The sequence below is a fragment of the Corythoichthys intestinalis genome, chromosome 20 (genome assembly GCF_030265065.1).
Source record: "Corythoichthys intestinalis isolate RoL2023-P3 chromosome 20, ASM3026506v1, whole genome shotgun sequence".
In the NCBI taxonomy this organism is placed as follows: Eukaryota; Metazoa; Chordata; class Actinopteri; order Syngnathiformes; family Syngnathidae; genus Corythoichthys; species Corythoichthys intestinalis.
In genome coordinates, this window is record NC_080414.1 from 28,277,312 (window position 1) to 28,302,433 (window position 25,122).

The following is a 25,122-nucleotide window of genomic DNA, read 5'->3' on the forward strand; positions in this document are numbered from 1 at the left end:
GTTACAGCTGTGCAGGTTGCATGCAAATTATGTCTCACTATTGCCATATGAATTACTGTGTTGCTATAGTGCAGACACATACAGTATGTTTAAATGGGCAGGTTAACGGGAAATACTCAAGAAGAGAACCATTTTTTGCGGTACAATGAATCATGTATTTCAGCAGAAATAATCATGCCAGCATAAGAAAACAATACAAGTTTGTTCTCCGGGCATTGAATCGATTGTAACGGCACCTTTTTGGTTGTCAACAGTTTGTAACCTACATACAGTAAGCCTTCCACTTTTCAAAGCAGAAGTAGATAAACAATCCAATCGATACAACCTGAAGTGTGCAATACATAGATGTCACCAAACGTAGGATTTTATTGTTTCACAGTTAGATTTAGGTAAGGTGATTGACTTGGCCATTTCCTCATGTTCCCCCACTTCTTTGCCCCATAAATGGCTGTGAAACGCCAAGTTCTGAAGCAATATGAACAGACTACATTTAATAACAGTAAAATGTTTCTGAAGTTTAAACCCTGCCTTCTTCTGTGCAAAAACCGGTAGCTTTATTAAAGTAAGTAGATATGTATTCCACCCCTTGCGGTTAGTTTTGTGAAGTTAGATTTTTCACAGCCACAGCACATGCAGTACACATGACAGTCATATTGTGGGTTTCAATGAAGCCGCAGTCGTGTCAATACAGACCATTATTTTTTTCCAGTCTCATTTGGCTATGGGAACAGTTGATCAAAACACCATGTTTTCCACATGTTTTGTTTTAAGTCTAGAATTATTAAGTGAATCTGTAATGGTTAAATGAATGCACCACAATTTAGATTTCATTAGCACAGTATTTACATATTAAATTAGCTTGATAACTTCTAGTAAAATAAGAAAAACATATATTAAAATCAGAATTGTATTGATGGTAAATTTGATTTTAGACTACCGTATTTTTTGGACTATAAGTCGCACCTGAGTAGAAGTCGCACCAGCCAAAAAATGCGCAATGTAAAGGAAAAAAACATATATAAGTCTCATTACATTCGTTCACTCATTACAAGTCACATTTGGGGGGGAAATTTATTTGATAGAATCCAGCACCAAGAACAGACATGTTATCTTGAAAGGCAATTTAAAATAAAAATACAACAGACTAAATAAGTGTACGGTATGCTAACATTGCATAACTCATAAACAACGAAGTGAGAATCTGCCTGTTATATTAATGTAACATAGAGTTAATGAGATAACTACAGCATACAGAACATGCTAACAAGCAACAATGATATAATAATGTGTTAATAATTTAACATATAAGTCGCGCCAGATTATAAGACGCACTCTGCCACACTATGAAAAAAAAAACTGCGATTTATAGTCCGAAAAATAAGGTACTCACTCAAGGTAATTTTTACAGGAAAATCTAAAACATACAGCATTAGGGTGGGTTTCAAAGGCTGGGCAAAGGCATAGTGGCCGAAGGAAGGGAATTCATTTTTATTTATAAACTTGAACACACTTGGGCTTTAGAAAATTCAACAACTAGGTCTGCACACTTAATCCAATTTTTATAGAGATTGGCAGCCATGATTAAATTACCGTATTTTTCAGACTATAAATCGCACCTGAGTGGAAGTTGCACCAGCCGAAAAATGTGCAATGAAGAGAGAAGAAAAACATATATGCGTCGCAGCGGAATAAAAGTCACGTTTTGGGGTTGATAAAATCCAACACCAAAAATAGACTTGTCATCTTGAAAGTAGATTTAAAATAAAAATAGAATAAAGAAAAACGGGCTGAATACGTAAGTGTTCGGTAGGCTAACGTTACATGACACATAAACTAGGGATGTCCTGGTTGCATGTTTTTGCACCCGAGTCAGAGTCACCTGATTTTGAGAATCTGCTAATACCGAGTCCCGAGCCGATACCGAGAACTCATCGATCGGGTCCGATCACGTCATTTTCAAAGTATCGGAATCAGCAAAAAATTTCGGACATGCCTTTTTTAAATATATATATATTTTTTATTTAAATTGTTTTCTAACTGTATTTAACGTTACAGACAAAATGTCTTACACTCATCCAGAGTCTTTAGTTTTGGCTTAAAGTAGGGCTGTCAAATTTATCGCGTTAACGGCGGTAATTAATTTTTAAAAACTTAATCACGTTAAAATATTTAACACAATTAACGCATGTGCTGCACGACCCACACACGCATTATCGCGTTCAATCTATAATGGCGCCGTTTTACCTATATGTAGAGCTAAAAGGCAGCGTTAAATGAGTACAGTGAATTTTGGCAGTCTTTATTTTATTTAATTGGCTAAAGCCTTAAAACCCCTCTCTCAGCAATTAGAAATATCGTGGGAAGCAATGTGGGGAAGAAAGGTAGTGGTTGATCATTTTCTTAACACCCTGTGTTATTTCCCAACGCAGAGAAGATATATCAATTGGTGTCACTACGCACAGTCTTGGTTGCACTTCCCATCATGCATTTGGGCAGAACAGTTAAATGCCTACAGTATCATTTACTGAAAGCTCAACAAATACACTAGATGGCAATATTTAGTCACAATACACAAAGTCACATTTATCCTTTAAGAATTACAAGTCTTTCTATCCGTGGATCCCTCTCACAGAAAGAATGTTAATATTGTAAATGCCATCTTGAGGATTTAGTGTCATAATAAACAAATACAGTACTTATGTACTGTATATTGAATGTATATATTTGTCCGAGTTTTATTCATTTTTTTCTTAATGCATTGCCAAAATGTATATGATCGGGAAAAATTATCGGGAATGATTGGAATTGAATCGGGAGCAAAAAAAAGCAGGCTGATCGGGAAATATCGGGACCGGCAGATACTCAAACTAAAACGATCGGGATCAGATCGGGAGCAAAAAAACATGATCGGAACAACCCTACCGAGAACGCTTTTGTTTTTATTTGAACAAAAGTTCCAAACATGCTTCAGCACTGCACTTTTTATAGTCCTTCCTCTTCCGCTTTTTCCAGGAGTCTTCTGGAGTATAAAATGTATATATTTTTGTATATAAATTAGGCCTGAATGATATTGGAAAAAATAAGCATTGCGATGTACAGTATATTACCAAGTTTCCACTGCTACTTTTTGCACTGGCTTTTTTCTTAAGGTGCACCAGCACAAAATGTAGGTGTACCCACATTTTTAATCGCATCACCTTTAACGCCATACTTTTAATACTCTCCATAACATTCATATGAGTGAGTGCATTCAAATTTACTCACACAGCCAAAACGGGCCTCAACAACAAAGATTGACTAAATAATGATTAACACATTTGGGCATTTGAGTTTAAGTAAGTTAAGTAAGTTTAAGTATCAAACTTTTAGCTGCCTGCTTACCAAGAAAAGCAGCAGGATGGAGAGCGAGAGGCTGTAAAAGCATGAAGCAGAAAAACAAACATTTTTTAAATTTAAAACCCGGACCTTTTCACCCGATTCCGATCCTCTGAAATATGGCACGATCGGCCCGATTTCCAATCACGTGGTCAGTTCAGGACATCCATAGCATAAACAAAGGAACTGAGAACGCGCCCGATATGGTAATTTAACATAGCTATTAGAAGCTATTCCGATAACTATAGCATAAAGAACATGCTAACAATTTGATTGTTTTCTTCATTTTAGTAAGAGTAACATCCGCATTTCGCCAGTCCCTTACAAGTTTCTCACTAACGCCAAACTTTCTTTCTGCTTCTCGACTACCGTTTTCGGCTGCATATTTCACTACTTGCATCTTGTAATCTGCAGAATTATTTTCTATTTAGTGCCATTTTGTTCAGCCCTTCTCAGTTGCTTTTTGTTTCTAATGATGAAACACAGGCCTTAAGCGCCCTCTCCGTGATTTAGTGTGAAAGTAACATGTGAAATGATATAATTATGTGTTGATAATTTAACACATAAGTCGCTCCAGAGTATAAGTCTCAACCCGGCCAAACTATGAAAAAAACTGAATTATAGTCCGAAAAATACTGTGGCTTGATTGCTGGCAATACAAATACAGTGATCCCTCGCTACTTTACGCCCTCAGTCCATCGCAGAGTTAAACCCTTTTCAATTAAAAAAAAAAAAACAAATACAGATGGGCTGTCCCGAGCCGATCGCGTAGTTTCACTCTCGCGCTCTCCCTCCCTCCCTCTCCCTGCTCTTTGTTCATCAGGCCGTGCACTGGCGTTACCCTTTTTAAGATTTTTGTGTCTGATTTTGCCAGAGTCACGAACTTCCAACGCGCCTCATCCGTCAATAATTGTTTAATTTGTTAAGCAGTTGCTGTGGCAACTCACTGTATGTAAGTGAGCAGTGAAGTGGAGTGGACTCACTCAATGAAGCATTTAATAAAGCCAAGCATTTTTCTACTACAGTACTTTACTCTTGTTTAAAAATAATTTGGTGGGACAGTAACATGTTTAAATCTTATCATAATTATTACATTTGACTTGCTTAACAACAATTTGATATATATATATATATATTTATATATATGTACACACTAGTCCTTCTAAAAAAATAGCATATTGTGATAAAGTTCATTATTTTCTGTAATGTACTGATAAACATTAGACTTTCATATATTTTAGATTCATGACACAGAACTGAAGTAGTTCAAGCCTTTTATTGTTTTAATATTGATGATTTTGGCAAAAAAGTCAAGAAAAACCAAAAATCCCTATCTAAAAAAAATTAGCATTTTTCATCCGACCGATACAAAAAAGTGTTTTTTAATACAAAAAAAGTCAACCTTCAATTAATTATATCAGCTATGCACTCAATACTTGGTCGGGAATCCTTTTGCAGAAATGACTGCTTCAATGCGGCGTGGCATGGAGGCAATCAGCCTGTGGCACTGCTGAGGTGTTATAGAGGCCCAGGATGCTTCGATAGTGGCCTTAAGCTCATCCACAGTGTTGGGTCTGATATCTCTCAACTTCCGCTTCACAGTATCCCACAGATTCTCTATGGGGTTCAGATCAGGAGAGTTGGCAGGCCAATTGAGCACAGTAATGCCATGGTCAGTAAACCATTTACCAGTGGTTTTGGCACTGTGAGCAGGTGCCAGGTCGTGCTGTAAAATGAAATCTTCATCTCATGAAGCTTTTCAGCAGATGAAAACATGAAGTGCTCCAAAATCTCCTGATAGCTACCTGCATTGACCCTGCCCTTGATAAAACACATTAGACCAACACCAGCAGCAGACATGGCACCCCAGACCATCATTGACTGTGGGTACTTGACACTGGACTTCAGGCATTTTGGCATTTCCTTCTCCCCAGTCTTCCTCCAAACTCTGGCACCTTGATTTCCGAATGACATGCAAAATTTGCTTTCATCTAAAAAAAGTACTTTGGACCACTGAGCAACAGTCCAGTGATGCTTCTCTGTAGCCCATGTCAGGCACTTCTGCCGCTGTTTCAGGTTCAAAAGTGGCACCTGTAGCCCATTTCCAGCACACGCCTGTGCACGGTGGCTCTGGATGTTTCTACTCCAGACTCAGTCTACTGTTTCTGCAGGTCCCCCAAGGTCTGGAATCGGCCCTTCGCCACAATCTTTCTCAGGGTGTGGTCACATCTTCTGGTTGTGCAGCGTTTCCTGCCACACTTTTTCCTTCCCTCAGACTTCCCACTGAGGTACCTTGATACAGCACTCTGGGAACAGCCTATTTGCTCAGAAATTTCTTTTTGTGTCTTAGCCTCTTGTTTGAGGGTGTCAGTGATGGCCTTCTGGACAGCAGTCAGGTCGGCAGTCTTGCCCATTATTGCGCTTTTGAGTAATGAACCAGGCTGGGAGTTTTTAAAGCCTCTGGAATCTTTCGCAGGGGTTTTGAGTTAATTTCGTTGATTCAGATGATTAGGTTAGTAGCTTCTTTAGAGTTCCTTTTCATGATATGCTAATTTTTGGAGATGGGATTTTTGGTCTTTGACTTTTTTTCTTGACAATAAAATTGAACTGCTTCAGTTGTGTGTAATAAATCTAAAATATATGAAAGTCTAATGTTAGTCAGTACATTACAGAAAATAATTATAAAATATATAAAATAATAACTTTATCACAATATGCAAAATTTTTTTAGGACAAGTATGTATATATATATATATATATATATATATATATTAATTATACTTTGGTGAAAAAAAAACGTGTCTTATTTGTATCTGTTTCTAATGCTAAATCCGAATATAGAATTTGAACACACACACACAAAAAAAAAAAAACTTATCGCGGTGGGTTCTGGTACCCATTAACTGTGAAAACTAGGGCTCACAATCCAATGTGGGCTCTGCTTCACAGCTAATCAAGCAGCTTATGAAATAGTTGATTGTCTGCCAACTAGTGATGCACGATAATGCATTTTTCAACCGATACCGATAACCGATAATTTCCTCCTCATTCCAACCGATAACCGATAATGTCAAGCCGATAATTCTATTAAAAGATTTATGTAAAATTTTAAAGTATACACAAAAGAAAATATTACTGTGCAAAAATATAATTTATTGCTCTTTTTTTCAACACAATGTATGAACAAGTCGTCAATTCAAACATCTAAATAATGACAGATTGTCTGACATTGTGTAATGGTAAACCTTTGGCAACAATTACTTACAGAGTAAATACCTAAGTTGTACAAAAATGCGTTTAAAAGTAAGCCATTCCTAACATATATAACATTAATCCGCTGCGAAACACACCTCCTTAAAACTAGTCAGTTTTAAGTGTAAATCTATTGGCAATAAGTGAAATTATCTGCCATCACTTCAAGTGTATTTCTCTCAGATTTCTTGGAAGAAAAATAGCTAGCTGAAAATAATCTTAACAGCCTTGTTTTAAGCAATACATTATTATACTTAATCCTAAAAAAAAAAAAAAAAACTTGAAGAAGGAAAGATTTTGAATAATATTTGTGGCTACAGAATATTGATTTAAGAATTTGATTATCTACTGTGACTGTAATTGAGCAAAGAAATAAGTTAAATAATTTGAAAAGTGATTGCTAATGTTATATGCTTTGTTGCACACTGTGAAAATGATTACCTCAAAAGAGCGAGATGTCATGTACCCATTCTGCAGCGCTTTGTTTACATTTGCGGCTTTCACGACATTTGCGTTACAGCAGCTAAACTGCTACACGGCAGTACTATTTGGACGGAGTTGGCGCTCGCATCCATGTGCGTGTTGTTTTGTGCCTGAGTTTTATTAAGCCGAAAATAAAGGCAGCGTTACAAAGTCATCTGACCGCTCGTCATTTCACATTCTGAATGTATTATTGACTGGCTGACTTCGTTTGCTCCATGTTTAAATTATCTTATAACCACTGTGCCGTCATGATAAGCTTGCTTACCGGACATCACTTTTTCATGAAGAATGGTGGTCGTATAAACTGCATTATTTCTTTTATCCAGGGCTTTGGTTCTCGTGTCATTAAGGTAAAAAAAACAACAACTGTGTCTCGTCTCGGCGGCAGCTACATTCGTACCGGATAATCCGCCCGCCCGCCCCGGCCGGTTCGCCGCGGCGTATTCGGGTCCTGGCTCTGCTCGCACGCCGTGGGGGAACACTCGAGAAACCGGGGTGTTCGCCGGAGGTCCAGAGGCCGGGGAACCGGGCTCGGCCCGCCCCGCCTAAGGCGAGGCGGCGGCGGCCTGCCGGACTGGCCAAAGCGGCGGGCTCCGTCGGAATTTACCACCCGCCTTGGGCTGCATTCCCAAACAGCCCGACTCTGTATCGTCACAAGCCCTGTAGTTTAGCTTAGTGTTTACAATAGCTTTAGCATTGCTGCTAGCAGCAGCCTCGTATATGTTCCAAAATTCTTTCTGATGCAGTTTTAAATGGCTGCTGGGTTAGTGGTTTTGAATGAGGACGCGTTCTTTCTGCCTCGTGGAACTTGTACGGTACATGTTTCGCAGATGGCGAGAGCGTCGTTTTTTTAGTAACAGCCGCCATAATATTCAACTACTTCTTGTCTTGTAACTCCGCCTCCTCAACCCCTCCTCCCTCAGGGGCTTCAGAGAGGGGAGGGGTTGAGGAGGCGGCGTGCTGTATTCTTCGGTTGAGCACATTTGGAGGCAAAATCAAGTATATAATTATCGGATTGCATTATCGGTTGAATTTTTTTATTATCTGGATTATCTGTGTGACGTCATAATTGCCATTATCGGCTGATAATTATCGGTGAACGATATTGGGCATGGCCATGGTTATACATTGTTTTCTGTACGACAGCTTTTTACTAACTTTTTACTGTTTGCTTCTGTTTTTTACCCTAGGGCGACCGTCTTAGTTGGTTCTCTTGAAATTTCTTGTCAACATATCAGCACTGAAATCAACTGTGCCATTTTTCCATGTGTATTTTGTTCTCATTTTAACACCCTTCTTAATCATTCTTCCAGTTATCTCTGATTTTGTGTGTTTTAGTTAAAAGATATGTTTCCGGGCTTTCGGCTAGCGCTGCCCCCAAAAAGGTGGTTTAAAGATAACTATGACAACGACTTCCTGGAAGACAGACAGTTGGGACTTCAGGCCTTTTTGCAAAACTTAGTTGCACATAAGGACATTGCCAACTGGTATGTGATGTAACAGTGCAATTGAAACTTTTTGTCTTTTTGCTTGAGTGTGATCTTTTCTGTACTGAATATAAAGGGTAATTCATGCCGCCTTCTCTGTTTGACAGCCAATCAGTGAGAGAGTTTTTATGCCTTGACGAGCCGCCAGGCCCGTTCGATAGTTTGGAGGAGAGCAGGGTAAGTGTTTGCACATGCACATGGTGGTTTAGGTTGTTTGGTATCGTGTCATGTTTAAAAGCAATTTGTAATGGCTTATTTTTTGTTGCTGAGGATTAATTAATGTGATAACATCAAATTCACAAGTTAGCAAGGCACTGTTTCCTGAAATTCCCACAACGATATTATAATCATTTATTAATAATTTGAAAACACTTTGGTTACTATTTCCCACAAATCTCTGCCAGGTAATATAAGATGGAGATGGAAAATCATGTTTCTTAAGCCCCAAAACACAAGCCATGTGATGCTTTGTATTCAGTGTGGATTTACACTCTGTTCCCGGTGGCCAGAGCCTGGGGCGCCATCAGGGTTTTTGGACCACATTAAAAGAAATCTTACTAAGCTGGCAGAAAACTTGATCCTGTTTTACATAGAAATATGAATTTTAATGATATTTTTGATCACTCCCATATTTGTAATAAGAACAGCACAAAACACAAGCAATAGATATATTCTAAGTTCCTACTGCAAAACTGTGAGTCGCAAACTACTAACCAAACATACCGTGGTACTTGAGATACGAATTTATGCTATCCCTTGACCACACGTGTAACTCAGAAGACATGCAAACTTTACAAAAGATAGCTGTAGTTGGGGGTTGAACCTTCATCTTCGAAGTGTGAGGAACGTGTGCCGCTCAGTAATCCAACGTCAGTCATGCAAACTTGCCACCTTTCTGCGAAATTTCACCGTTTTGAAATCAAAATGGGTCGTTCTTCTGAATCACGTAGATCTGAGGAGAAAAAAATGGGGGGGGGGGGGGGGGGGGGGTCATGTCAACGAGCGGGTGAAACCGTTAACTTCAAAACTGTAGTCCATGCTCAAAACTACACTCTAGTCCTATGACATAGACCTATCACCGCGACTCTCTTCTCGTGACAACAAATAACTGACAAGGGTAAGAGACGGGAGCACAGTTATCACCAATCAGCCATGAGGAGGCCGAACCCCTCTCCATCCCAGCTTCTTGCCCGGTCTTCGGCCATTCCTTACTAGTGTTGTATCGGTCGCGAACGATTCGGTCTTTTTGAACGAATTGTTTGGGTGAACAAGACCGAACTAATCACCATCTGCACTGATTCGTTCTATGAAGTTGGTGGCGCTTGTTCGCTGCGTGGGAGGGCGTTGAGCAAGCGGCAGCGTCTTCTGACATCGCACACGACCAATCAGACGCCAGCCTCATCGCGGGCAGGGGAGGGAGCGGAAACAGAATCAAGGCGTCTGTCACTCATTTCCACGTGTGGCCAGTAAGCAGCCAGCGTGCAGGCAGGGGGGAAAGACTGAGTTTTGTCACTTCCCGTTCAGTGATTCGGTCCTCCGGTGCCTGACCTAGCTTGCTGCTAACTTGACTTTCCAGTAATGACTATGCGGTGAACGAGTCATAAAATGAAAGGAAATGACTTTGTCACATATTTGTTAACGTGGAGCCTATCAAATGCTGCTCAAACAGACAAAACACCACACAAATCTAGCGAGCATGGTTTAGTGTACTACTTTTCTCAACAGACTCGGGACTACCTATGACTGACAACATACTATCAAATTTGCAGTAGTTAAAACACGGGTAGCTAAAAATAAATAAATAAAAAAAAACACGGGTAGCTACGAGGCAAGCAAAAGTGAGCTGCGGTCGCGTGACGGCACTCACGGCAGTGAAGGGGGCAGAGAACTGTCACTATGGAGGCTTCATGGCAGCGTTATTTACCTCATATGTGCACAGAAAAAATATTTAGTATTATCACCATAATACTGATTTGCAATGAAACTGTATATACATGTCAATTTTTTCCGACTGTTTTATTTATTTATTTTTTTTCGTGTCAGCGTGTCGGGTGTTGATTTGACAAATTATGTCCATCCGTCCATCATGTGCTACTCAAAAACAACGCACGCGGACACGGGAGATGTCGCAATATGTCTACATTTTTCTTAACAGACTAATGAGAGTAGAAAGGCAACATCGTAAAGAGCAAACAATTATTTCTTGTCAGCATTTGACAATCTGAGATGAGGGGGCGACAGGGGAGCTGACCGGATTATTTTATTTGTTAATACCAGTGCAAAAATTCAATACGATCATCTTAATACTGATTTGCAATTAAACTGTCGAATATCAAAATGTAGTATTGTTTTTATTTCAGAGCAGCACATTTGGCAACTAGCTATTTACACTTCAGTTTTAACAATAGTGACCTAAAATAATAGTGATGAGCATAAAAACAAAAATACAACAGAGCGAGAGGTAAATATGATGTGTTGGTCGTTCCATATTTAGAAACTTTCGATTTATTTTTATTTTCGTGACAGCAAGCATGCTGCGTTGGCTGGTAGCATATGTGATCAAGATCATGCTAAAGAAAGTCCGTGTGCCCCCGACCCCAAACCCCCACTCCCCCCCACAAAAGGAAAATGTTTAACCGGGTCCTAAATCGAAATGCAAGCACGGGCCATTACTTTGAGCCTATAGAACTAGGACAGACAACGCGAAAGTTCTCCCTCGCTTTTGCAGCAGCAGGAGGGAGACGAGGCTGTCTGTGAAAGCAGAATGATACCGCCTGTCACTCATTTCTGAAACTACGACGAGTGGTGCCTGTGTGCAAGAGAGGGAGGGACCAAGCAATGTCACTTCCCGTTCAGTTATACTGCGAAGCGGTCTTTGGTGATTTGTTCGGCAACGTCACTTCCCGTTCAGTAACCGAACGATTCGTTTGGGCTGGGAGGGAGATGAGGGGGGCGAACGATTCGTTGAACGATTTGTTTGAACGAATCTTTTTACTGAACGAACCGGAATGGATTCGTTTACTCAAGTGAACGACAGATCCCGTCACTATTCCTTACTACGCAGCGAAACGTCTACACAATGCTCAGCGCGCTTGCTCATGCATCCCCACGCATGCGCACATCGGTTAGAAGCGGAGAGTACTCACTATTTTTGTTTATATTTAGTTATTCAGAACCTTTTCACTGCCTCAAAGATACTTTTTGCATATATTACTCTCTCATAATTTTAACCATTGTGTTTTTTTGTGTTAGCTTTGAAGCAGTTGACCACATTAGTCACGTAGCGTCTTTAAACCATCCTTATTTGATATAACTACATTTAAGTATTTTCTGCAGGCATTTTTTGGTACGTTATTCCTGTATGCATCTAAACAAAACAAGTTTAGAGCGCATGGTAGTACTCTGGGTGTCAAATTCGACTAATGTAAAACGTTTCGCCGATGTAGCAGATTTTGGCAGAACCCATTGGAAATTGTGGCAAGGTAAGAGATTAATGTCAAAAATTGTTAACTTAAAGCTAGAAGTTTGAGTGATGGCCTATAATAGTCTTCATAAATCATTCAATCGTGTCGTTTGATCAATTCCTGCGCTTGTAATGGTGTCTATAACACAAGTATTCACTTAATTTCTTGATGACTGACTTCAGATAGTCCTCGATATTTCACCGCCTCGTAGAACGCAGTTACTCGAGGTAGCTCTAACTGCGGTGGGGCTAACTCGCGCCTTTCACACAGGGCTTTGCTAGTAAAGTTAGCGAACATCAGTTGGGATCTGAATTGTCGCCGGTTGGCGTTGTGACGAGTTATTTAAGGCCCCTTTGTAAAGCACTTGTTAACGATTAAAAAAAAAAAAAATCATGAGCAATGAGGTAACTAGAGTGATGAACTAGTGCCTTCCATACAAGTCATGTTCAGGGCTTTGTTAGTAAAGTTCTGAATGGTCACCAGTTATTTTTGACAACGAGTTATTTAAGTCCCCTCTATACTCTCCGATAATTACAGAAAGGGAAGAGTTTTGCCTTGTTGTGGAGGTCGTTTCATTTGTTTAGCCATCGAGAGTTTATCAAACCGGAGAGCTCCGCTACAGGTCGCATTTGAAAGTACCCGCGCTGTTCGCACACACCCCCGTTCATAAAACAGCCTACAGGTGTACTTCGGTTTATCCAGTATGATGCCCTTTCAATCAGAGTTAAGGACCATGGGACTAATTGCTTTGGTTCAGGGGTGGGCAAACAATTCCACAAAGGGCCGCTGTGGGTGCGGGTTTTTGCTGCAACCCATCAAGTGGGCACCTTTTCACCAATCTGGTGTGTTATAAGTCCAATCAGTTGATCGCAGTCAGGTGCTTCTTGCTTCCATTGAAACCTCATTGGTTAAAAGCTCTGTGCTGGATCAGTTGGAACAAAGACCAGGACCCACTGCGGCCCTTGAGGACCAGTTTGCCCATCCCTGCTTTGGTTGAATGTAAATAAAGTTATGATGACTACAGTTAATGCTTTTGAAGACTTGTAATTTCTCTCTCTCTCTCTCTCTCTCTCTCTCTCTCTCTCTCTCTCTCTCTCTCTCTCTCTCTCTCTCTCTCTCTCTCTCTCTCTCTCTCTCTCTCTCTCTCTCTCTCTCTCTCTCTCTCTCAATAGTTACGTTAATGGAATTTGTACTGTAAATTCATATTTTATGGTGTACAGCTGTTCTCTGCTTAATGCAAATGGGACATACTGTATATTTTATAATTTAGATTTTGTATAATTTGCTACTTAATACGTATTATATGTTCTGATTTCAGGATGACAGATTTAGACTTGTGTATGTTAAATTATAATGTACTGTTTAATTCGAGATGTCTCTGGTTGCACTATGAAATGCAGTTTTCCGCGCATGCTGTGTTTCCATGTTACTTTGTCACCTTTTTCACCCCTAACCAGTTTGCATGCCTGCAACGTGTTGCGGTATATGAGATAGATTATTGAATTAGCTGTTGATAGAGAACTAATATTATCAGACATGATTGAGCAGCACTGTTTGTTACCCCCCATTGCAGCCGATGACAGAACATTACAAATTTTAGGGACCACATCATAAGATAAAAACATTGGAGAACATTGGAGAACATTGGAGAATACTGGCATCCATCACAGACCACTTCCTCCCGGCCAAAAAAAAAAAAAAAAACTGCTCAAATCCCTCTTGGTCCCACGTTCTGTTGTGGTCGCTGGGAACATAGTTTACTTTCAACATAAAAGCTGATCTGGCTCTCCTCTGTTGGAACCACATTGTATGCAAATTCTGTAACCACCAAACACATTCAAAATTTACAATGACATGAATGTTGACGTTATGTTCTCTTGGTGTTAAATTCGCTCTAGTAGGCTCTCATGGCTGCAGTGAAGTACTCTTTGACTGCTGTACTTTACATACAATATAAAACAAATGAGTTGTGTTATATTCAATGTTGCCACTAGAGGACAGTGTATCCACCCAAATCAATAAAACTAAATGCAAACACTGCAAAATAAACCATTACAACGCCACTTTAATTAAACGAATACTAGACGCAGCAAAATTTAATTCAAATCTTTTTTCCAATCGAATCACTCAAATTAATTGATTAATCGTTGCAGCAATTATCAGGCAATAAGCTTTCATAAATATAATTTACTTACTTTTTTTTCTCCTGAATAAAACTAGGTGTGACAATTAGGGATGGGAATCGAGTACCGATTCTTATAGAGAACTGGTTCCGTGTGTTCCGATTCCATGGAATCATTTGGCAATTTATCTGGCGATTTTCTTATCAATTCCAACCAGCATGATTTGCGATTCGGTATTTACGCATGTTATGCACGTTCGATTCGGCAAGCACGGCTACATAATTACTCATGGAGGGACTTCGTCGCTGCATGAATTTGCATAGACTTTCACAGGCCAAGTCATTATTTATAAGATTACTTGAAGAAATTGTGATTTTTTTTTCCCCCAAAAAGTCAATTAATGGGTCTATCGTATTCCTCGTCGAATACTCTATAAGAAAAATATAACATATATGCATCTAAAATAATCCTAAACGATTTTAATAGCAATTTTAATACTCCGGTCAGAAAGATTCCATGGGTATGCGCTCGTTCCCATAGCAGCCAGTCAGTTCCTGTTGATGTCCTACGTCATGCGCACTGCGTATTCTGGGACCGAGAATAGGAGTAAGTTGCCCATTTTGAGCAGAGGACGGCCAGCTGTTAGAGGAAGTTTCTGTTTGTGGGCTTCCATGAACGAATGTAAGGATTACCTCTTCATTCCATAAAGTTCTTATGACAAGTTAGAGCCGTTATCAGCCCGACCGTTTTACTGTTACGTCGGCTGGTTGCTCCTGCTCGTTCTCGCTGCGTCGAGGAGAGCGTTGTTTACATTATATTTGCTTTGCACATTTGTGTTAGGGGGGAATGTGTTAGTTAAGCATCTTAAGATGATGTTGTACATCCATATGAGTGTAAAGTGCTTAGTTTTCGACACTTTTATGGCCAAGATGACCGCACATGCACGCAGCGTGCTTCCGGGTTGTCGCGCAGTGCGTGTTATATATGGATTTTGCAGGCCAAAAAGGTGGATACGATATTCGATTACTCAGTTATCTATTGGTTTTGGGCTATCACCGGTTAAGACAATTTTGTTATCATGGGATAAATTTGATTCTGCACGACTCTTGATCGTAATGAAGGATACAATGTATCACAAAAGTGAATACACCCCTCGCATTTCTGCAGATACTTAAGTATATCTTTTCATGGGACAACACTGACAAAATGACACTTTGACACAATGAAAAGTAGTCTGTGTGCAGCTTATATAATAAAGTTGATTTATTTTCCCCTCAAAATAACTCAAAATATAGCCATTAATATCCAAACCCCTGGCAAAAAAGGTGAGTACACCGCATGGGAACTACGTACATCCCTAAATGTCCAAATAGAGTACTTCTTGTCATTTTCCCTCCAAAATGTCATGTGACTCGTTACAGGAGTGCTGTCAGCATTGCTGCAGAGATTGACGAGGTGGGGGATCCGCCTGTTAGTGCTCAGACCATACGCCGTAGTTTACATCAAATTGGTGTGCAGGGCTGTCACCCCAGGAGGAAGCCTCTTCTGAAGACGGTACACAAGAAAGCCCGCAAACAGTTTGCTGAAGACATGTCAACAAAGTGCATGGATTACTGGAACCATGTCCTATGGTCTGATGAGACAGGGGGGCTTTCTTGTGTACAGTCTTCAGAAGAGGCTTCCACCTTTTTGTCAGTGTTGTTCCATGAAAGATATACTTAAATATCTTCAGAAATGCGAGGGGTGTACTCACTTTAGTGATACACTGTATTTTTGCATTTTCCTTGTTCATTAATTGGCTGCCATTGACTGCGCTTGACGTCCAATTCATTTGAAGTGGGAGGATGGCAGCGAATAAGCATTCATTCGCTGCCACCCTCCTACTTCAAATGGATTGGACATCTACAGTAGTAGTCAAACTTTGGCTTATCGTCCAATGTGACTTATACATTAACAAATAGTTTTCTTGTCAAATTTGTGGGGTGCGTCTTGTAGTCGGGTGCAGCTTATAGTCCGAAAATGACTGTAAATATGCGTCTGATGGTGGGCCAACTTCACGAACTTGTTTTTCTTTTTTGTCCCTTGTTGCTGCCACTTCAAGGCTTTCTGTGAAACTCTGGAAGAAAGTAACTACCGTCTGCAGAAAGAATTGCTGGAGAAGCAAAAAGAGATTGCCTTGCTCAAGAAGAGCCTTCAGGAGAAAGACGAGGCCATTCTGCTAATGGAAAAGCAAATTAAGTTAGTATGAATGTGTATGCATACACACTTCACACAAGTTTAAATAGGTGATGTTTTCTTTTTCAAATTTTCTTATTTGGGAACAACAATTAACAATGTTGATATTTAAGTGACATTGCACGCAACAATTGTATGTTTATGTTTCCGAACGTGCACAAAGAGGAATGTCTGAGTGAGGCCGTTTAGTCTCCAATTTGTTTAATCTTAGTTTTTGAGCAGGAGTAGCAAAGTAAAAGAAACAAATTTCCACAAAGCTCATTGTCATCAATGCATTGCCTGTCAATTTATTATTACATTGATATTAGAAGTACAAAGTGGTTTTGCACAGTATATTTCTAGTTTATTTTACACCATTAAATGTTTTGCCTCGTGTCTGTATGTGTGTCTCTGCCAGTGGCGAGTGTGTGACCTCACAGTCTCCATGCGGCCTGTCGGCTCAGGGCAGTGAGAGCAGTGCAGATGCCGATGTGGAATCATCTGCTGCAGAGGCTGACCAGGACATGCCAAATGAACCCGGGTAAAGAAAACAACAAAAAGCACAAGCACAAAGGAAGAAAAATATATTTAAGGTGGCCAACGTATGTTATTCATAAAGTATTTAATGAGCCAAATGTATAGCCTTAGGCACTGTGAATCTTTGCGCAGCATTCCAACACTTTCTTTTTTCCTCTTTAAAACATTGGCCTTTCATCAAAAATGGATCCTATGTTACCTGTTTGTAAGGCTAGGTTCATACCAGGGGTTGACCGATATAGGATTTTTAAATGTCGATCCCGATATCTAAAAACATTTTCAGCTGATTGCTGATATTGAAAGCTGATTTTGTTCGCTGATATTTGAGGCTGACATACTTTTTTTAAAAAAAAAAACAAGTAGATCATAAAAGACAATTAAAAAAAAAAAAAAAATTCTTCAACAGCTTCAAATTTACAATGATGACCTGAGACTTAAACGATTAATTCGGTCTAGTGCTACCAAACAAACAAATGCAGCCCTATTTTATGATTATACACACTCAGCAAGAACAGTATATTATTTTCAAATAATTAAACCCACCAGGATGCCACGACGAGATGTAAACAAGTGAGAGTGAGAGTTTAAGACAGTCATGCTAAAACTAATGCTAATGCGAATGCTTTTAAGGTACGAGCTACATTTAGAGTGTAAGGATCACTGAGTCAACACCTTTAAATGGCTAAAGCAACATTAAATATTCTCTCATGCGAGATAAAAAAAAAAAACAAAGTCGTACAATATTTACAGAACAGGCAAGCCTGAGGCTTCCTGGAGCAGCCTGCCTTCAAGCTGCTGCAGGGTCCCACTAACGCAGTGCTTGTCAATTATTTTCTGTTACGCCCCCCCAAGGAGGACGTAAATGTTTCGCGCCCCCCCAAACTCTGCCGTCACTGTAAATAGTATCATTTGTCTATAATATTACTATTATAAGTACGCTTCTGCCTCACATTGTATCTTTTTTTTTCTATTAGAGAAAATAACAGAGATCAACTTATAAAGTATAACTTTATTAACATTGTTTTGTTTGGAACAGAAAAGACTTAACGCGCATCAATTTGCCCGAATTAAAGAAAAACTCACATCCAAACTGTAAAAATACACTCAAGGTACATTTCTGACCATTTGATACTGAAAAATAAAATCAGTAAATAATAACAAATTCAAATTGATTAGAAACATTAACTCATGAGGGTAATATGCCCCAAAAAAATTGACCGAAAAAACAAAACTGAATAGGAAAAAAAAAAAAAAAGTTGCTTTGGACAAAAGGACAGTTTTTATTTTCGCTGCTCCCAGTATCACCTCCAGTTTGCAATGTTGTGGGGGTATTTTGCACTGAGCATGCTAACAGTCCTCACTGGTTTACTGATATAACACTGACAAAGCGGGACGATTGTTGACAATATTCGGCACGTTTTCGCTGAAAAACAACCAAGCGGCTTATCATTGAGATTGGGGTCTAATGTCTTTAAGTGGCGTCTTAACTGATTTGGCTTCCGGCTGTCCGCTATAATCATTTTTAGACACAGTAAACAGTGGTCTTTCCTCATCTACCACTGTATTAAATGTCAAAGCCAAAAGGCAAACGGCCTGAAAAAAGCGCATTCTTGGCGGCCGAGGGAGAACCGTAGGTGAGGGCGGTCGTCATGACGATCCTAAGCCGAAAATGGCACTTCTCGGGCGGACATGTGAGAACCGGAGAAGACAGTCGGTCGCTGTGTGAGTCCGGCCGGAAAACGGCTTTCGAAAATGGCGCACAGCTCTCCAGCTCTTCATGAGTCTCTTCCGTGTGCTCTTGCTTACTTAAAAAATACTGCGCGCACTTTGAAAATGAGAGCGCCACTGCCACCCACTGAGTGGATGTGCAAAAACACTTTATTCTAGTACGGCAAAAAAAAAAAAAAGCATGTTCCCCAAGGTCACACGCGCCACCCCTGGCAACGCTCTGCGCCCCCCACTATTTGAGAAGTACTGCTCTAACGTCAGTCAGCGGCAGCCAGAGTTGCCCACACAGATGCCTGATCAAACTCCTTTTTATCGGCTTCTTTTTTTTTTTTTTTTTGTTAATCGGCTGAAGGCCGATGTTGGGGGAAAAAAGTATATATTGGCCCGATATATCGGCCGGCCTATATATCAGTCGACCTCTAGTTCATACCGCAAGTCTTAATGCATCAGGACCTGCTGTCCAAACCTAGCCTAATTGGCAAGTTCAGCTCGCATGACACAAAAAAACAAATATTTAATGGCACTGTATTATCAGATCCTAAAAAAAAATATACAAGTGACTGCCAAATAAGCTTCTTTTTCTGCATTTTGAATTTCTATTTTGATTTAGTCATTCAACAAATCAACAATTTCATTTGAATTCTTATAACGTTTGTTCAAAATGCCATAATGAAACCATTAGAAAAGCAGCAACCAGCTGTTGCTATAATGTTACTCTTAAAAATGTATAGAATCTGACCAATGAAATAATGAATCATACCGCAAGTCTTAATGCATCAGGACCTGCTGTCCAAACCTAGCCTAATTGGCAAGTTCAGCTCGCATGACACAAAAAAACAAATATTTAATGGCACTGTATTATCAGATCCTAAAAAAAAATATACAAGTGACTGCCAAATAAGCTTCTTTTTCTGCATTTTGAATTTCTATTTTGATTTAGTCATTCAACAAATCAACAATTTCATTTGAATTCTTATAACGTTTGTTCAAAATGCCATAATGAAACCATTAGAAAAGCAGCAACCAGCTGTTGCTATAATGTTACTCTTAAAAATGTATAGAATCTGACCAATGAAATAATGAATCACTTCAGGTCTGTGCTGTGTGTTCTGATTCCAAACAGACATTCATCATCATTCAGCTTATATACAAAACGATAAATGTGGTTTTGTTTTCAAATCGGATGCGACCAGTATGGCTAAAGGACTGAATCAATTTGTTCTAACAAACACAATGTACCTGTTGAACAGATGTCTGGCATGATATTCCTCTCAAGTTAAATGGAAAACACTGAAAACAGGCCAGAAAACTTCATTGCCAATTTGTCTGGGAGAATATGGAAATCTGTACAGCAGTGCGCAAAATATGGATCACAACAGTCATCCTCTGGACTCTTTTAATTGCATTTTTTCTTGTTTTTACCATAAAATATTTTTTTCTAAAGTTTTCTTTACCATCCTTTCTGCTCTTTACAATCACATTCTACAGTCATAAGGCTCCAATCTGAAATCAGAGTCCAGAAAAGCGAGGTACTAAATATACAGTAATACTTGTGCAGGCTATCCCAATGGGCTTTTGTCTTTTTCTCCTCTAAATTAACATGCATCCCTCACTTTGCTGCTGTCACTGTTTTATGTGTTTAGTATCATGATTTAAAATGATCCTAATAAAAGCATCAACTATTCATTTTTGATGGTTGGGGTCAGATCAATTTCAGTTCAACAGTTTATCGTGCCCGGCAGCATTGTTCTGTACTTATCAGACCAGCATAATGCTGTAAAATAAATTTTATTAAGACTCACGGTGCTTTCACAATACAAACCTTTGAGCCCTTTTCTACAAGTGGTTTGGACACTTGGTGTTGTTTAGTGCTGCAATGATTAATCGATTAACTCGAATAATTTGATGAGAAAAAAAGCTTCAAATTAGATTTTGCTGCTTCAAGGATTCGTTTAATTAAAGTGACAATGTAATGGTTTGTTTTGAAATTGTTTGCATTTAGTTTTATTGATCTGGGTGGATACACTGCCCTCTTCTAGCAACAGTGAATATGACATAACTCATCTAACATGGCTGGATCCAGCTGCTCCCCGTTCAGACCAACATAAAGTTGTAAGTTTTTGTTTGAGCTAATATGATTGTTTATGCATTCGTAATTTAGTTTAGAGGTTTATTTAACAGTTATTTTTGTGGGAATGTGTGTTTGAACAACTTCAGAACAAAAAAAAAATTGTTAGCATGTTATAGTATTTAGTCTAGCGGACTTATGCTATGCTAGTTAGCCAATTGTTCTTTTGTTGTACTGGGATCCTCATTTTTTAATTTTTTTTACACCGTTTGAGGCTAAGTTCAGGTATTTTTATTTTTAAATGAAAATATTGCTCGTCTGAATCGAAATTGCAACTCTGCATAATTTGAAAAAACATTCAGGAATGTTATTTTGTGTTTGCATTTAATGCTCTATCGAAAGTGCAATCTTAGCAAGCATTTGTTTTGAATCTCCTAAAAGCTATTCTGCAATGCATTAAATGTTCCTAATCCGATTACTCGATTATTCGAACTAATTAAGAGATTAATCGATTGCGTAACTAATCGATAGCTGCAGTACTGGTGCGTTTTTGTTGTTGTTGTTGTTGTTGTTTTTGAGTTTGACCCTGAAAATAAAGTGAATGAAATGTCCCACCTGTACTCTATCAGATTTTACTTTTGTAATTTAGAGATAAATTGAACTTGTCAGACTATTTTTAAAAAGCTGTTGTTTTACATGGTTCGTACAGGTCCTTGGAATCCTTGAAAATGCTCGGATTTTACTGGCGTGTTTTCAAGGTTTGAAAAATGCTTACATTTTCAGTCACTGAAAATGCTTGAATGCGTTAAGCACACAATATTTCTTAGCACTCTAAAAATATAAATGATTAAACAAAGGAAAATTAAACTGGCATCATCACTGCTACACACTCATTCAGAAGTTGCTTTCCCTTAATGTCTCGCGTCGCAACGTTGCCCCCAAGAGTACAGTGCATTTGAGTCCGAAGTCCGTTTGGAGTTTTTTCAAGAAAACATTACACAAATAAAGTAGTATTAAAATGCATACACATTGCATTTGCTGTGGTTTAGTGTAATATTTTTATCGCACGTCCAGTTCATCTTATATCACACTTTTTACCCCCGCCACCTCCACACTCCCTTTGCCAGTTGCCGTTCAATCCTGCTGGAAACCACTTCGCTTGGCTTTGTCGCCAGTGAGGACTCTGCCTACTCGCCTGGCTTTTAATCGACTCCTTGTTGCACAAGAAAAGAGCCACTTATTTCAAGGAGTAGGAGAGATAGTAATAGCCTTGTAAAGAACATAACTAGTTTCCTTGAAAACGGAAGTTTTTCTGTTGTTCATGTGAACTACAGTTCCACACAACCGTACATCAAGATATCATTTAGCTTAGCAATTGGATGTGTGAGAGCCATTTTTTGAGTGTCCTAAACTTCAAAAAAGCACATTTATCAAGATTTCCTCAGCCGTGATTTATGTTTCTCCGTCCACCGAACAGCGTACTATCACTAGGCCAGCACTTCTGCGATTGGATGCACTCAAGAGTTGGCCACAAAACGCTCAATGCCGCCGGGAAGGCACCCTCCCAAGAGGGTTTAGAATCAGCACCTTTCATACAAAATTTCTCGAGCTTCCTGGGTCATGGAACATTTTGGAAGACATTTGCGTACTTGCAAGGGCGTAGGTTAGGTCTTAACATTGGTAGGGAAGATATAAAAGCATAATCTGCATGTACATTTTTTGACAGAGACGGGACATTAATAAGACCAAACAACATTATTGAACGGTGGTTAGGGCTACATTTCTCATGAATATAAACCAAATTAATTGATAGGCCAAATGATCAATGCAAAATAAATCTCTATTGACTTATACTAAATTTCATGTGAATTGGTTTAGGTGATAGAACGTTCGATTCAAACCTTTGTTTTCAAAAACTACGAAAGAAACATTTTGAAGTCCAAGCTCTTTATCAAAAAAATGGGGAGCTATCCAAGAGTGGGTCCACTTCTGGGAGACACTGGAGCTCCCCTAGACTCAAACTAAAGTATTGTAATATAAAAGTGTTTTGAAAAAATTTATTAAAAAAAAAAAAAACTGAGATATCCAAGGACCGATCTGAGGTGTACTAGACTACCCCAAGACTTGAACCAAAGTACTCTCAAAGTATTCTGATGTGTGATTTCATTTCACAGATATTTTTTTTTCCATGTCAGTTCATGTTCATGTCAGTGTCCCCCTGAAGTGGACCCATTCTTGGATAGCTCCCCGTTGTTTTTAATATTGGGACTTGCACTCTGAAGCCACCGCGTTGCATTACCGTAATGCAAATCATGCTAACAATGATCCAAATGAGGGACATCTAGGTTCACTTTGTTGTTCCTTGCGGAGGCTGACCTGTCCACAATAGTTTGCAGATTAGCAAGTTCACACAGTTTAATGTTATGCAAACTCTGAAATAGCAAATTCATTGGTGTTTTCCCACACCTTCACAACATTGACGGCTTTTTACATTACTTACAGTGGCTGATGCTGGCCGAAAAAAATACTTCTAATATCCCTCCGGAAGAGGTGGACAATTTGAGCATCTTGAAAAGTTGTTAATGTCATGTCCCTACCTTCCTTATGCAAAGCTACATCCCTTGCATACTGTGTAAAGGCACCACATTCTATTTATACCTTATCGTAAAAAAAAAAAAAAAAAAAGCATCGGGATAATGTTTAAAAGGTACAGGAAAAACTCGAAAATTGGTCTTGAAGGTCCTTAAAAATGCTCGAATTTGGCCATGAAAAAGTTGTATGGACGCTGGTTTTCTTTGAGTAATTTTGTTAAATATTAATAGTACCTTTACCCCTTTTCATTGAGATACATTATGTTCACCATACATTTCAATTTTAAGTTAATCTATTTTTGCTGTTGTGAACAATGTTTTGAGACTTACGCCTTGGGTGCTGTCATATGATTGTTTAAACAATTCAGTGAAATTAACGGCGTCATCGTAATAATGGTCCTGGGGCAGATTGTATTTCATGTACTTTTTAAAGATTAAAATCATAATCGTTTCGAAGCACGTCGTCGTTGTTGAAAGGCGCCAAGTTTCCAGATCATTTGATTTCGACCAGAGAAAACCAGGGATTTAGGGTGAAAACATCCCTAGTTATAATCTACATCACATTGCTTATTCTTTTGAAATTGGACATTTGTTTTGGATTTGTGGCCATTGGTACACATCACAATGCATGTTTTTTAGACAAGTACATAAAACATTACAGATTCCAAGAATGCCTGAACATGTTTGCATGCACTCAGTACATTTGACATTATTTTGTTACTTGTTTTTCGAAAACACAATGCCGTATTGCGCAGTATGTTTCACAAAATGAGCCTGGAATGGGCACAGGATGGTGAGTAAGCTTGTGTGTGTGTGGGGGCGGGAAAGGTCAGGGGAGGAGGCGCAGCAAGTCACATAAGTGACACGACCCAACACTCCAAAATGCGTTCTAACTACGCGTACAATAAGAAAATTCACGCATTGTGAATTTATGACTGCAACTGTGGCGAATTTTTGTCTCGTGTCGTCAGACGACAACTGGCATCCATCTCGTTATCTCTTAGTCTCTCAAGACAGCACGTCGTCATGAAAAAATTGTCTGTTGAGAAAATATTGTTGTTATCGTCATCGGTGACGAAAACGACACTGTTTGAAAAGTAGTGGATTAAAAAGTACAAATACCTGCTGTAAAATGTAGTGAAGTAAAGGTACCACTTCATATTTGTACTCAAGTACAAATACACAAAAATGTACTCAAGTACGGTAACATTCCTTTACTAGACATCCTCAAAAGTTATTCCTTTGATGCTTGCATAACTTTTCTCTCATGAGGTATCCTGAAGTCTCGTGAGATACGCTGTGCTGTCTCTTGACGTCATATATGATAGCGGTTCAAAGTTTGGTGTGGCCTTTAGTGCATTATAGGACCTCTGGGGGTCTTTGACCTTAAAGGTTCCACTTTATTGACATCCATGCCCACAGTCAACTAACTATTCTGAAAATGATTTGATCCCAGCTGTAAAATTCTATTGAACTCTTAGCACTCTGTGGTTCTTTGGCTGTTGCACACTCCTCGCTTGCATCACGTGTGACTGACACATGACCATTTTCACATGCTGGCGTTATGTTAGGGCCTTGAGCCATCTTCACTCTTTCTGCTTTTTTTTTCCCCATCTGTTGTCTTAAAATTTAGGAAACTGCAACAATGCCGACTAGCTTGTGAGGAGAATGTCTTTCTCTTGTGGAATTTAATGTCAGTCTTGTTGATGTCGCATTGTCACAATAACATGCAGAAATTCGTTGGCTTGATTAGTGACTCCACCCCTGATTCATTTTCAGTGGCTGATCTATACTTTTACT

General features: G+C 39.2%; 1 protein-coding gene across 5 annotated transcripts in view; it reads left to right on the forward strand.

The window, feature by feature from the left end:
• Window positions 1–25,122, forward strand: part of snx16 (sorting nexin 16) — a 46,673-nt gene that overhangs the window by 11,705 nt on the left and 9,846 nt on the right. The window contains exons 4-8 of one of the 5 annotated variants that reach the window (XR_009061608.1): window positions 8,449–8,597; window positions 8,705–8,774; window positions 16,286–16,422; window positions 16,817–16,991; window positions 20,152–20,192. Coding sequence is in view for 3 of the 5 variants with exons in the window: in XM_057823977.1 (XP_057679960.1) it covers window positions 8,449–8,597; window positions 8,705–8,774; window positions 16,286–16,422; window positions 16,817–16,939; window positions 20,152–20,170 (498 nt within the window). In the remaining 2 variants the exon portion in view is untranslated. Of the gene's footprint in view, window positions 1–8,448; window positions 8,598–8,704; window positions 8,775–16,285; window positions 16,423–16,816; window positions 16,992–19,913 lie in introns of all 5 variants that reach the window. The other 4 variants (XR_009061607.1, XM_057823977.1, XM_057823978.1 and 1 more) reach the window with 4 other exon arrangements.